Raw genomic sequence first — 13,723 nt, forward strand, 5'->3', positions numbered from 1 at the left:
ATAATCTCTCTCTCCTCATAATCTCTCTCTCTCCTCATAATCTCTCTCTCCTCATAATCTCTCTCTCTCTCCTCATAATCTCTCTCTCTCTCCTCATAATCTCTCTCTCTCCTCACAATCTCTCTCTCTCCTCATAATCTCTCTCTCCTCATAATCTCTCTCTCTCCTCATAATCTCTCTCTCTCTCCTCATAATCTCCCTCTCTTTCCTCATAATCTCTCTTTCTCCTCATAATCTCTCTCTCCTCATAATCTCTCTCTCTCCTCATAATCTCTCTCTCTCTCCTCATAATCTCTCTCTCTCCTCACAATCTCTCTCTCTCTCCTCATAATCTCTCTCATTCTCCTCACAGTCTCTCTCTCTCTCCTCATAATCTGTCTCTCTCTCCTCATAATCTCTCTCTCTCCTCATAATCTCCCTCTCTTTCCTCATAATCTCTCTCTCTTTCCTCATAATCTCTCTCTCTCTCCTCATAATCTCTCTCTCTCTCCTCATAATCCCTCTCTCTCTCCTCATAATCTCTCTCTCTCTCCTCATAATCTCTCTCTCTCCTCATAATCTCTCTCTCTCCTCATAATCTCTCTCATTCTCCTCACAGTCTCTCTCTCTCTCCTCATAATCTCTCTCTCTCTCCTCATAATCTCTCTCTCTATCCTCCTAATCTCTCTCTCTCCTCATAATCTCTCTCTCTCCTCATAAACTCTCTCTCTCCCCTCATAATCTCTCTCTCTCCTCATAATTTCTCTCTCTCTCCTCATTATCTCCGTCTCTCTACTCATAATCTCTCTCTCGCTCCTCATAATCTCTCTCACTCTCCTCACAATCTCTCTCTCTCTCCTCATAATCTCTCTCTCCTAATCTCCCTCTCTCTCCTCAAAATCTCTCTCTCCTCATAATCTCTCTCTCTCTCCTCATAATCTCTTTCTCCTCATAATCTCTCTCTCCTCATAATCTCTCTCTCTCTTCATAATCTCTCTCTCTCTCCTCACAATCTCTCTCTCTCTCCTCATAAAGAAAAAAAAAAAAAATGGGCGGAAGACCTAAATAGACATTTCACCAAGGAAGACATACAGATGGCCAAGAGGCACATGAAAAGATGCTCAATATCACTAATCATTAGAGAAATGCAAATCAAAACTACAATGAGGTATCACCTCATGCCAGTCGGAATGGCCATTATCAATAAAGGTAGAAACAATAAATGCTGGAAAGGGTTTGCTGAAAAGGGAACCCTCCCGCACTGTTGGTAAGAATGTAAATTGATACAACTACTGTGGAAAAAAGTATGGAGGTTAAAAAACTAAAAATAGAACTACCATATGACCCACTACTGGGCATATACCCTGAGAAAACCATAATTCAAAAAGAGACATGTACCACAATGTTCATTGCAGCTCCATTTACAATAGCCAGGACATGGGAGCAACCTAAGTGTCCATCAACACATGAATGGATAAAGAAGATGTGGCACATATATACAATGGACTATTACTCAGCCATAAAAAGAAACATAATTGAGGTATTTGTAGTGAGGTGGATGGACCTAGAGACTGTCATACAGAGTGAAGTAAGTCAGAAAGAGAAAAACAAATACCATATGCTAACGCATATATATGGAATCTAAAAAAAAAAAGAAAATTGGTACTGATGAACCTAGTTGCAGGACAGGAATAAAGAGGTAGACATAGAGAATGGACTTGAGGACATCGGGTGGGAAGGTGAAGCTGGGGCGAAGTGAGAGAGTGGCATGGACATATATACACTACCAAATGTAAAATAGATAGCTAGTGGGAAGCTGCTGCATAGCACAGGGAGATCAGCTCCGTGCTCTGTGATGACCTAGAGGGGTGGGAGGGAGACGCAAGAGGGAGGGGATATGGGGACATATGTATGCATATGGCTGATTCGCTTTATTGTGCAACAGAAACTAACACAGTATTGTGAAGCAATTATACTCCAATAAAGATCTATTAAAATTTTTTTAAAATAAAATTCTGCAAAAAAAAATATTCCACATTATGAATCTACCACATTTTGTTTATCCATTCATCTGTCAATAGGCACCTGGGTGGCTTCCATCTTTTGGCCGTTGTGAATAATGCTGCTATGAACATGGATATACAAGTACTGTTCAAGTCCCTGCTTTCAGTTCTTTTGGGTATAAACCCAGAACTGGAATTGCTGGATCACATGTAATGCTATGTTTAATTGTTTTGAGAAACCTCTATACTGTTTTCCATAGTGGCTGAATGCTGGCTTTTAAAAACAGTGTTTACTGAAGATAATTTCACTTTTCTCTGATGGTGTAATGATGAAGTGTAGGATTTGCAGGCCCTATACTATGTGGCCCCAAACTGTGGGACCCTTTGTGTTCTGTGTCTGTTTGCTTGGCTTTTTGTTTGTCTGTGTGTCTGTGGCCGGAGTTCTATTGCTGGGCCTGTTTTTCTTCACTGAAGCTCTTTACTTGTTTCCTGGCATTCAGTCTGTTCTGCACAGGTAAGGCTGTTGAGGAACTGAGAAATCGCGCACAGCTAACAATATTCTGCCTCTGTCATGCAGAAGAGATGAGGTGCAGAGAGAGTGCCAAGGGGCCCATGCCAGCCCCTGCATGTCGTGGAAGTTCTCTCCCTGTGCTTGGTCTGCAGCTACCTTCTGTTCGTGCTCTGTGCACGTGGAAAGTTCCACCCACTAGTCACATGGGAGGGCACATCATGGACCCTTTAAGGGATAGCCTGAGGTCCCTCGGGTGTGGGTTTCATTTCACTGCTTTTCATACATCTTTGTCTTTTCAGGAAGGGAAATCTTTCCTAGGGGCCCCAATAAATTCCTCCTGTGTCTCATTGGCGAGAACTAGGCATATTCCCAGCTCTAGACCAATCACTGACAAAGGAAAATATGCTTGCCAGGCTGCCTTAGACAACTCATGACTCATGCCTTGTGGGTCAGGATTCTGGTTTCAAGAAGACTCTGGGTAAGAGTTGTTGGCAAGGCAACCAACAATGACTGCCACATCCCCAGGAAAAAGAACAATGCAGTTAAATGGATCCAGCTCAGCCCCTGAGGTTGCCGGTGACCATTTCTCACAACACCAGTCTCACAGAGGCCCTCCACAAGCTTATTTTATTTCCCGTTGCAGTTCTCCGTCTCTCCCATTACCTTCTCCGGCGTGTGTGAGTTGCGGAGGGGGTGGGGCGGTGGGGCCACATGGGGGGGGGGAGTGGCCTATCTTGTGGTTTTAGCGTTTTCTACCAGAAAATGAAACTGCTAATTGGCTGCTGGTTGTGATGCTGCTTCCCTCTGCTGGCAGAAACAGCTAGGATGGGGGTGAAAGTTCCCATAGGACAGAGCTGCAACTACCTGGGCCAGCATCAGAGATGCATCTTCTCCAGTTTGTTGAGACCTTTGCTGTTATGCTCTCACCCAGAGCCAGGTTGAGCACTGGATCCTTCTTAATGCAACTGCCTTTTCCTGCCTCTCCTAAATAGCTGGGTATCTTGTAAGATCAGCTGTTGTGTATTCTGCCTTGTGCTGTCCCATGTCACTGTCAGATGTCACGGCCAACAGCAGCTCCCTACATGTTTTGAGCCCTAGTTATCAGGTTAACTGTAAGAAGAGACTGAATTTTCCCAGCTTTTCCATCTTTCTTGGGGGGAGATGGGCTGGGAACTATGGCACTCAACCCATTTTACCAGCTTTTTGGCCATCAAATGGGGAAGAGACCTATGCTGGAGAATGCAGAGGTTCGCTGCAGGTGCCAGGTTCTCTTTCAAACAAGCTCATGGAGAGCAGGAGCTGTTGTCTCCATCCTATAGAGCAGTGGTCCCTAACCTTTTTGGCACCGGGGATCGGTTTTGTGGAAGACAATTTTTCCACGGACTTGGGGGTGGTGGGGTGGAGGGGCGGGTTTTGGGGTGATTCAAGCGCATTACATTTACTGTGCACTTTATTTCTATTATTATCACATTGTAGGATATAATGAAATAATTTTACAACTCACCGTAATGCTGACAGGAGGTGGCGCTCAGGCAGTAATGCGAGTGATGGAGAACAGCTGTAAATTGCTCACTCGCCCCGGCGTTCACCTCCTGCTGTGCGGCCCGGTTCCTAACAGGCCACAGAAGACCGGTACTGGTCTGAGGCCTGGGGGTTGGGAACCCCTGCTATAGAGCATCTTACTTACTGAATATTTACTGTGAAGGGCTGACCTCAGCCCTTGGAGAAGCCCCGAGCCTGAAGTAGGATCTGCCCTTTCTCCCATCAGGGATCAACTACTGTGCGCTGAAGAGGCCGCGCTGCGAGCATGAATGCATCAACACGGAGGAGGGCTACTACTGCCGCTGCCGCCGGGGCTACACCCTGGACCCCAACGGCAAGACCTGCAGCCGTGAGTGTGCCCGGGGCAGGGGCTCTGATGGGAAGGCCAAGCTCCCTAGCAGCCAGTCACTTTTGAGGCCCCTGGGTTTCCAGGGAGCCTGACGGTCCGACAGGCTTAACATTCCTGGCCTCAGTTTCATCACCTTTAAAATGGGACTACTCATGCTACCTACCTCAGAGACTGGATTGTTTACTACCACATACTAGACGTGTGACCCCAGGCAAGTTATTTTAAGTTCTCCAAGCTTTAACTTCCCCATCTGTTTAAAAAACTGAAGATAATAATAGTATTGGTCTCCTGGAGTTGTTAAAGGGAATAATCAGGACCATTTCAATCTCTTAGCGCTGTGCCTGGCCCAAGGAAAACATACAATTAAAGATAATAGTTCATTATTGTCATGGAGCCTGGCAGAGTACCAGTGCTGGCCCCAGGGTGAGACAATGGGACGGAGGAGACAGACCTCAGAGAGCACTTAGGCTACCACAGAGCTGATCTGAGGGCAGAGCTGAGAAACATAGGGCTTTTTATGAAGACTTTTCTTAAATTTCTTTTGTAAGAGGCACAGCAAAGCTCCATTTGGTGATGTAAATGCGCGGAAACGTGCAGGCTTTGCCAGCTGGATGGCTCCGTCGTTTTTTATGAGGCACAGTCTCCACTGGTCCAGGCCAGCGGGCGTGGGGGGTGCATGACACTGCGGTGGAGGCCTGTGACCCTGGTGCGCTGGAGAGGGGTGCAGTGACGTGACCAGCATAGAAGGGGCCCTTTGTGTCGCTTTCCACCCAGAAAGCCGCACATCTGCTCCAGCTTTGGGGACAGAAATAGATTGTGAATGAGAACAGCGCAGCTGTTCAGCACTTGGATCTTAAACTGCCCGGAGGGGAAGTTTCACAGATGAAGTATTAGATAGAGAGCAGACCTCAGGAAAGCTAGTGCCCTGTCCATCTCCAGAGGGAACAAAGTGCCTCAATTAGGCTTTCTAAGGATTCATCTCAGAAGTCAAAGAATTTTTGAACCAGAAAGTTGGCACTGCTCTGCATTTGCCTCTGGAAGTCTCTGAGTCCTTATGAGAAGCCAGTGGTGAGGAAGAGTCCTTCCACTCTTCAAGAAGTTGCCCTGGTGAAGATGGATCTGTGTACAGTCTGCCTTCTTCCAGGAGTGCGGGGTCTGCCAGCTGACAGCTCTGGCAGGTATCCCAGGGCAGCCTTGGCATATGACCTGGAGGAGCCCACCTAGAGCCCCAGGGGCCATGACCTGCCTCCTTTCTCTCTGGGATCTAGTAAGGACCATCTAGTCAGCTTCAAGAAAGTATAAACCAAGCCATTTCTTCCCAGGGGTCCCCAGAGAAAGGCATGGTATCCTCTTCCCCGTGGGGACTCAGGGAGCCCCCAGGCCGTCATGACAGGAAGCCCTTACAAGGCACCTGCTCCGTGCAGGCACGGCCCTGAGCACTTTCCAGACACTCGCTCACTTTACCTGCACCGGAACCTTATGAGGCATCGACATTCTTATCCCTGTTTAAAGATGGGGAAACTGTGGCACAAAAAGATTAAGTTTCCCGGGGGGGGGGGTCACATGACTGGTAAATGGTATAACTGAGATGTGAATACAGGCCTCTGGCTCCTGAGATGCTGCAAGTGTTTGCAGTAGACAGATCCACTGGTGGAATGTTCCAGAAGGCACCCGTCCCAGGCCCTGTGGGAGTCAAAGAGGCCCACCCGATGGCCCTGCACAAGGCCTCCAGTGTCTCTCCAGTCTCTGAGAGTACGTTTCCTCCATCAAGGAAATCTGGGAGGCAGCCTGCAGGGCTGTCTTGTGGGCGCCGTTCTCCGCAGCTGTGTGTCTGTTATCCTAGCGGGACCAGCTGTTCAGGGCCCCGGTGCCAGGATCCACCACTCATGTAGGCCTTGGCTTTGGTTTGTTTTCTGAATCTGGGTGTCCTGGTTATGGGGGGTAACAACACTTTTTCATTTTCAGACATAAAGAAACTATACAATTAATTCTTCCCCAGCAACGTACTAGTAATAATAAGCGTTCAGAAAGTAATTACTGTATGCCAGCTACTGTTCTGAGGGCTGTAGGTGAATCAACTCCTCTCACCACGTTCCTCTAAGAAAGTAATCGTCAACCCCATTTCTCAAGTCATGAGGTGAGGGCAGAGAGGCCAAATGACAGCCCAGCACCCCGCGGCTGGGAAGCGGCGAACGTGGGATCTGAGCCCAAGGAGTTGGGTGCAGAGCCCTCATTCTGACGCACTGTTCTGTCAGCTGCGGGCCGTGGGCTCAGCAGCTCGACTTTCCTGAGCCTGGCTCTGTGTGACAGCGTTGCCCCGGGAGTGCAGGTGACGCGTGCCCAGGCCCGGCACAGAGGGCTGCTGTCATGACCACCCATGACAGGAGTCGTATGCACGTTACTCCTCAAAGAAATGCGAAGAAAAACAAGGCCAGTGGCACAGGGCGGGATGAAACCTTCCACATCACTCTTTTTGAAGTGAAATAGCCCAGCAGGGGCTCCCTGGGAAGTGGTTTTGTTTTTTCATGCCCCCTCCAGCTGGTGGGCGCAGCGCCCTTGGTTTCGCTGGTGGGCGCAGCGCCCTTGGTTACGCCGTTTCTCTTTCGTGTGCGATGCCGCAGGGGTGGATCACTGCGCGGAGCAGGACCACGGCTGCGAGCAGCTGTGCCTCAACACCGAGGACTCCTTCGTGTGCCAGTGCTTGGAAGGCTTCCTCATCAACGAGGACCTCAAGACCTGCTCCCGTGAGTGCCCCTCGTGCTTCTCTTACAGGGAAAAAGGCTTTTGCAACAGGCGTGAAAAATGTGAAAAATGTGACGGCTGCAGAGGCTGCTCTTGGCAGCCCGGGGGTGGTAGCGGTGTCTCCTGGGGACTGCGTGCCTTCCCGGTGCAGAACCTGGGGCGGAGGGCGGGGGTGCGGGATAAGCACGACGGTCACTTGATTCCCATCCTCAGTAGCCCAGGAGCCTTGAGGAAGGACATCTCACCGGGCTGTTGGGTTTTGCAGGAGTGGATTATTGTTTGCTGAGTGACCACGGTTGCGAATACTCCTGCGTCAACACCGACAGGTCCTTCGTCTGCCAGTGTCCCGAGGAACACGTGCTCCGCAGTGATGGCAAGACCTGTGCCAGTGAGTGTTCTGAGGTCGGACGAGCGGGACTTGGCGCAAGCGATCGTGAGTGGGGGGGGGGGCACTGAGGACAGGGACCACCGGTGTGTCTGCACCCCGGTTTTCGTGGGCGAAAGTGCGTGAAGGCCTCTCGCGGAGAGTTCAGCGCTGGTGGCCGCTGCTTCCCCTGCCCCGAGCTCCCCGAGACGGCTGCTTGCTATTCCTGTCTGCCTCGCGGTCATTTTGGAGCTGGCACGAGTTATAATAATGCGGACGCATTACTGACTGGGGACTTCAGGCGGGGCTCTGTGCTGAGCACGTGCTTTGTCCGGCCGCAGCCCCGTGGAATCCCCATCTTCCGATGAGGTAACTGCAGCTCAGATTAAGTAAAGAGCCTCAGGTTACCAGCTATTAAGTGATGGCTTCAAACTCTGGGCTGTGTGACTCCAAAGTCAGTTCTGGGAGAAGGGGAAGCTGCTGAGAACCTCACCCTCAATCCGGATAATCCGGCAGCAGATGGCGATGTTTCCTGGGTACATACTTCGCTGCAGCTGGTCCCAACTGCTGTCTCCATTACTTAAAAAAAAAAAAAAAAGACTCCCAGATATTCTTCTCTTCTTCACTCAAGAATGCTGTGTTTTCTGCCCTGCAATCCTGTTTCCAAGTTGGCCTAGATAAAGATTAAAAAATAGTCATTTTGAGAGAAGGGATAAGAAGTGGAGGGAAAGGATTGTAATGTACCTTGTCTGTCCGGCTGGGCTTTCTGGTTATAGGGCCGACTTCCCGGACCCCTGATACAATTGTGGCCACAACTTGTCCACCTTTTTATATTGTCTGTTCTCTTGGGCAGGTGAGCTGATTGCACAGCTGGGGGCGCCTCTCTAACTAGGCAGCCTGGGAGAAGATGTTTCCCCCATCTGGGATAGAGTCTTGAGTCTTACGGCTTGCTTGTGGCTGCCTGCCCAGCTGCCTCCCGGCCCGCTGCTCTGGCCATTATGGTCAGCACAGCCAGCACAGGGACGGGCTGGGTATCGGGGTGCAGAAAGAGGGTGGGTGTGTCGAATTGTATCTACCTTTGACTGCATGCCAAAGCCAGAAGCACACTTTTTAACTGGTTTGTTTTAATTCTGATCGTCTTAGATTATTCCTGCCTTTCTTTGGTCCTCCGCATTGCTGTGATGACCAAAAGCTGACTATAAGATAGTTGCAGGACTTCTACGAAATTCTCATGGCCCTTCCAAACGAACGCTGCTCCTTCTTACAATTGCATGTCCGTCTGCCTCCCTCCCTACATCCACATCTGTTAAGGCCACTGACACTTTTAAATGTTGCCCATTTTCTCATTTATAGTGTTTATAACTAATGATACAGTGATATCATCCACATGAGTAAATGTTCAACAGTGCCATTAGAAGTGAATTTTGATAAGTATTTATTTATCTATGGTGTGTCCATATGAGACGTGAGATGATCAGATGGGTTAGAATTTATCCTATCCTCAGGCAATGGTGATATGTAAGAAATGCATTTTACCCATACGTATCTGTTGAGCTCGTCCCCTAATTGAAGACTCTTTGTCTGCCCAAGGATGATTCAGTCTAGCTGCCCTGTCCTGAAATAATGGGCTGTGTTTTCGGTGTGGCCGTAGTTAACTGGGGTTGTTTGTTTTCCCAGCTCTATGCCAGATCACCAAGAGCCTGATGCCATGACTGCATCTTTTTTGTAAATCATGCTGGGCTCTGGATGGGGAGGCAGCTGGGGTTCAGCCAGGCCTGGCTCAGGAGCTTAGGGTGTCCTTGGCCCTTCATAAAGGCAGCCTCCACTTGGAGCCTTGATAGCAGGTGTCCTGAAGAACACTTCACTTGCTTTTGGGAAGGTTCTCTGAAGCATGGAGAGCAGGCCCAGTTTCCCAGGGCCCGGGAAGGAAGTAGACACAGTTATGCCCACACCCCTGCAGGCACCTTGGGCTCTCTGGCCTCTAGAGTTCTAGACACCCATCCTCCCTTCCTCTAGGTCCCCTGGCCCTCAAGCTGTGATTGCCCGTAGGAGCCTTCCTTGCCTTGAAGGGTTGTTCCACAGACTGGGGAGTAAGGTGGGGAGAGGAATGGAGGAGTCTCTTCTACAAGCTGCAGCTGAGAGGACTCCTCCCATCTCTACCCCCTGGAAATTTCCCTGAGACAGACCTAGTACAAGGGCATCCCAGCACCAGGAAAGACTCCATAGTCTAGATGTGCATGGAGCACACAGCCCACTGCCCTGCAAGCTCCTGGAGGTTAGAGACTGGATCTTATTCGGAGCCTGAGTTCCAGGCCTGGCCCACAGGAGATGCTCTATAAAGTTCAATGAATGAGAGAGTGAATGGACAGAGACCACTAGTCTTTTCATCCTGTGGCACCTGGCACAGGGTCCACCCCTGCCCAGTAACCTTCAGTGGCTCTCCACTGTCTCCCCCAGTTTCCAGTCAAGTGCCTTGATTTGGTAGTGGCGGAGAACCCCTTCCTCCCCTCCTGAGCCCCACCCAGGTCTTCCCTGCTCCCTCCAGTTCTTATGGGGGCAGCTCCCCTATCCTCTCAGTAAGCCCTGTACCTCCAGCCCATCCTGTCTCCACTTAGGACAACATCCCTATCCCACCCTGCTGGCGGAAACCCAGCCCAGGGCCAGCATCACCTCCATGGGGAACTTCCTGCCCCTCTCGCCTGCTGGGAGCAGCTCTCCTCCACCCACTGCAGGCAGGTTCCACTAGGACCTCTCGTGGCCCCACCTCACCCTGTGGCTGTCTGTGCCCAGATCTAGAACCAGCGTGGCAGAGTAGAAAGAACACTGAACTGAGAGCCCAAAGACTGGGTTTAAATCTTGTAGCTCCCATGCTGGGCAAGGGAATTGACCTCTCTGGATCTGATTGTTCATATGTAAACTGGGAATGATCATTTCTGCCTCTCTCTCAGGGTCTCTGTGTGGCACAGGGAGAGACATTCATTGGGAAACTTGTCAATTGCCATAAACCCTAAGGTACTCTTGTTATGGTCTTCCTTCCCACTGCTGGACTGCCCCACACTGAGGAGAGGGCTGAGGCAGCATCCTTGCCTTGCTGCCTGGAGACCCACTCCCAGGGCCAGGCCTGCCCCCCTTGTGGGGCTCCAGAGATGGACCACCCTGGGAGGAGTCAGACTCAGGAACCCAGGGACTACCTTCTAGCAAGTGGAGGGTGCTGATGGGGATCTGAGCCACAAGCATAGGGCACTGGGAATTTCGGTTGGGGATACTCCTACTCTGGCCACCAGAGGTGGGTGTGCAAAGGCCTTTACCCACCTGATGCCTCCCAGCTTGACTTTGAAGGACAGAAGCAACCCTGAGCAGGCCAAGAGGAGTGTATTAGTCTGCTCAGGCTGCCATCATGAAATACTGTAGGCTGGGTGGCTTAAACAGCAGAAATGTATTGTCTCACAGTTCTGGAGAGTGGAAGTCCAAGATCAAGGTGCCAGTATGGTTAGGTTCTGGTGAGAACCCTCCTCCTGGCTTGCGGATGGATGCCTTCTTGCTGTGCCCTCCCATGACAGAGAGAGAGAGAATAAGCTGTCTTGTGTCTCTTCTTAGAAGGGCACTAATCCCATTATGGGGCCCCCACCCTCATGACCTTAACTAACCCTAATCACCTCCCAAAGGTCCCACCTCCAAATACCAGCACATTGGGAGTTAGGGCTTCAACATATTGATTTTGGGGGGGGGGACACAATTCAGTCCATTACAGAGAGTGAAGGCAAAAGACCACCTCTACCCTCGTGTATTCACATTAGAGGTTTAACGGAACAGAAGGAAACTTAAAGATCTTTCCCTTCTTTTGTGGGAAACAGGCACAGGGAAAAAAACTGGTGCCCTCAAGCTGGCCCTGAGGGTCAGTAACAGAGTCAGGACTAGAACTGGGGTCTCCTGCCTTCAGGATCTCTTACCCAGTGTGAGATGCCCTTTAAAAGTACATCTCAGTTCAGCTGCTTCTGGTCTCTCTGAGAAAAAGCCTACACAGAGTTAGCAAACGAATGGCTGCTCCTAGTTTTATTATTTTAAAAAGCCAGCAAATGGTGTAATTCTATCTCTCGGCCTTGGTTACCCTCTTGGCAGGTGGCCACTGTGGCTTTCTCCCTCTGGGGTTGGGGTTGATTTTAATAACCTCCTACGTGGAGCCCCAGACATAGGATTGCTGTCTGTCATCACCACAGAGGTGCGAGTCCTCGGAACACATCACCCCATGACTGCTGCACCACAGACGTGTGTGAGTCACGTGCATGTGGAATCCAGATGTGAGGCGCGCAGGCTGTATCAGTGTGTGGGGCTGTTAGACACAGGCCCTAAAAACCTGTGCTATGTCCTGAAACTTCTGCTCACCTTGATCACAAATCACAGACCCCGTTCACGATGAGGGTTTAATTAATGTGTAGACCTGCCTCCTTAGATGTAAAAAAAAAGAGGATCCTTCTTTTAGAGGGAAAATGTTCTCTTCCTGCACCCTGAGACTTCTCCTAAGTCCTCTCATCCATTTCACTTAAGTGATGGTTCCCAATCAAGTCTGTCCTCACTCTCGTCTCTGGATTTGAGTCTAGGTACTTCCTTAAGCTCTTGGTTCATTGATTCTCAGTCTCCACAAGTATTTACCGTGTACCTGCATTTTTGTGCTGGTCATATTGTGCTGGGCACTGGGCATCCCTGGGGTTGATGCAGGTTCAGTTTCTGCCCTGACAGTGTTTAAAGTTTCTCAGGGAGGAAGGATATTAAAGGCAGATCATCCATTCTGTGTGATGAGAGTCATGATATGGGAAGAAGAGGTGTCACGGAGGCGTGTGGCCGGGGGACCCTCACATAGGCTAGAGAAAGTCTCCTGAGAAAGAGATGTTTGATCCAACACCTAGAGATTGATGGAGGGAGCTAGCCAGAGATGGAGGGTGTTATGGACTGAATGTTTTGTGTCCTCCCCAAATTCATATGTTGAGAGTCTAACCCCCAAGGTGATGGTGTTAGGAGGTGGGGCCTTTGGGAGGTGATTAGGTCACGAGGGTGGAGCCCTTATGAATGGGATTCGTGCGCACAGAGCTCTCCAGCCCCTTCCACCATGTGAGAATACAGGAAGTCTGTGACCCGGAGGAGGGCTCTCACCCAACCATGCAGGTACCCTGATCTCAGACTTCCAGCTTCCAGAACTCTGAGCAATCCATCTCTATTGTTTATAAGCCACTCGGTCTGTGGTATTTTGTCATAGCAGCCCGAAAGGACTAAAACGGAGGGGAGCAGTCTTCCCAGGCATAGGAAATAGTACATGCAAGCCCAGGGTCCAGAGACTGAACTGAAGGAAGCCGAGTGTACTTAGTACTGAGTACTAAACATTGAGTACTGAGTACTAAGTACTAAGTACTGAGTGCTGAATGTGAGGGGGAGACTGGAGAGAGCTGAGCCTGGAGAAGCCGCCGGGACAAATCACCTGCAACATTTAGAATTACATTAAACTATTTAGAGACCCAGCCTCCCTTGAGAAAACCATTTTAATTTGTCCTCTGAGAATCTACCAGCCTATCTGAGCAGCCTCTGCTGACCCTGCTGGGCTAGGATGACCCCTGGATGTGCAGCTGGACCGGGGACCATGGAGGTGATAGACTTGTGATCTAATCACGCCTCTGCCCCCAGCACAGCTGACACTAATCACCTCTGCAGGGTAAGGGGCCTTGCAAAAGTCACTTCCTCTCTGTGGCCATCAGTTTCCTGGACTCTAAAGGCAGGAGTTGGACCAGTTCATCCCCAAGGTCCCTTGCAGCCCGAGAATGAGGGTAGAGCCTGGCAGAGTAAGTGCTCCGCTAACACTTGCTGAATGAATGAATTCTCGTCAGGGTGCCCACCATTCTCCCCAGGCTGAAGGCACCCCGTGATCGTGAGTCAGGGGTGGTGGCTCTCTTTGCCTGTTAGGGAGCCACTGAAGTGCTTTCCTAGTGGGAGTACCTTCGGCTCTGGGGAGAAGCTGACTGCAAGCTGGTTTCCAGACTTGGTGACTGGAGGGCAGCTAGAGCCTGGGGTCGGGCAGTTACCACGTGTAGTTCTTTAATTATGAGTGACCAGAATGGCCCTAATGTGCAGAAACTGGACATTTTGCTGAACAAATGTGAATCGCGTTCTGCAAGGCTGGTACGTGGGAGAGAAAGGGGAGCCCAGCTGACCGCCAGCATCCCCACGGCATGGATTCTGAGTTAAAA

General features: G+C 50.1%; 1 protein-coding gene across 8 annotated transcripts in view; it reads left to right on the top strand.

Moving 5' to 3' along the window:
• MATN2 (matrilin 2) overlaps positions 1-13,723 on the top strand; it is a 153,878-nt gene that overhangs the window by 118,423 nt on the left and 21,732 nt on the right. For all 8 annotated transcript variants that reach the window (XM_059042461.2, XM_059042463.2, XM_067017944.1 and 5 more), the window contains exons 8-10: positions 4,262-4,384; positions 7,006-7,128; positions 7,392-7,514. In XM_059042461.2, the coding sequence (XP_058898444.1) occupies positions 4,262-4,384; positions 7,006-7,128; positions 7,392-7,514 (369 nt within the window). The remainder of the gene's footprint in view (positions 1-4,261; positions 4,385-7,005; positions 7,129-7,391; positions 7,515-13,723) is intronic.

This window comes from Kogia breviceps, chromosome 17 (assembly GCF_026419965.1).
Source record: "Kogia breviceps isolate mKogBre1 chromosome 17, mKogBre1 haplotype 1, whole genome shotgun sequence".
NCBI classification, from domain to species: Eukaryota; Metazoa; Chordata; class Mammalia; order Artiodactyla; family Physeteridae; genus Kogia; species Kogia breviceps.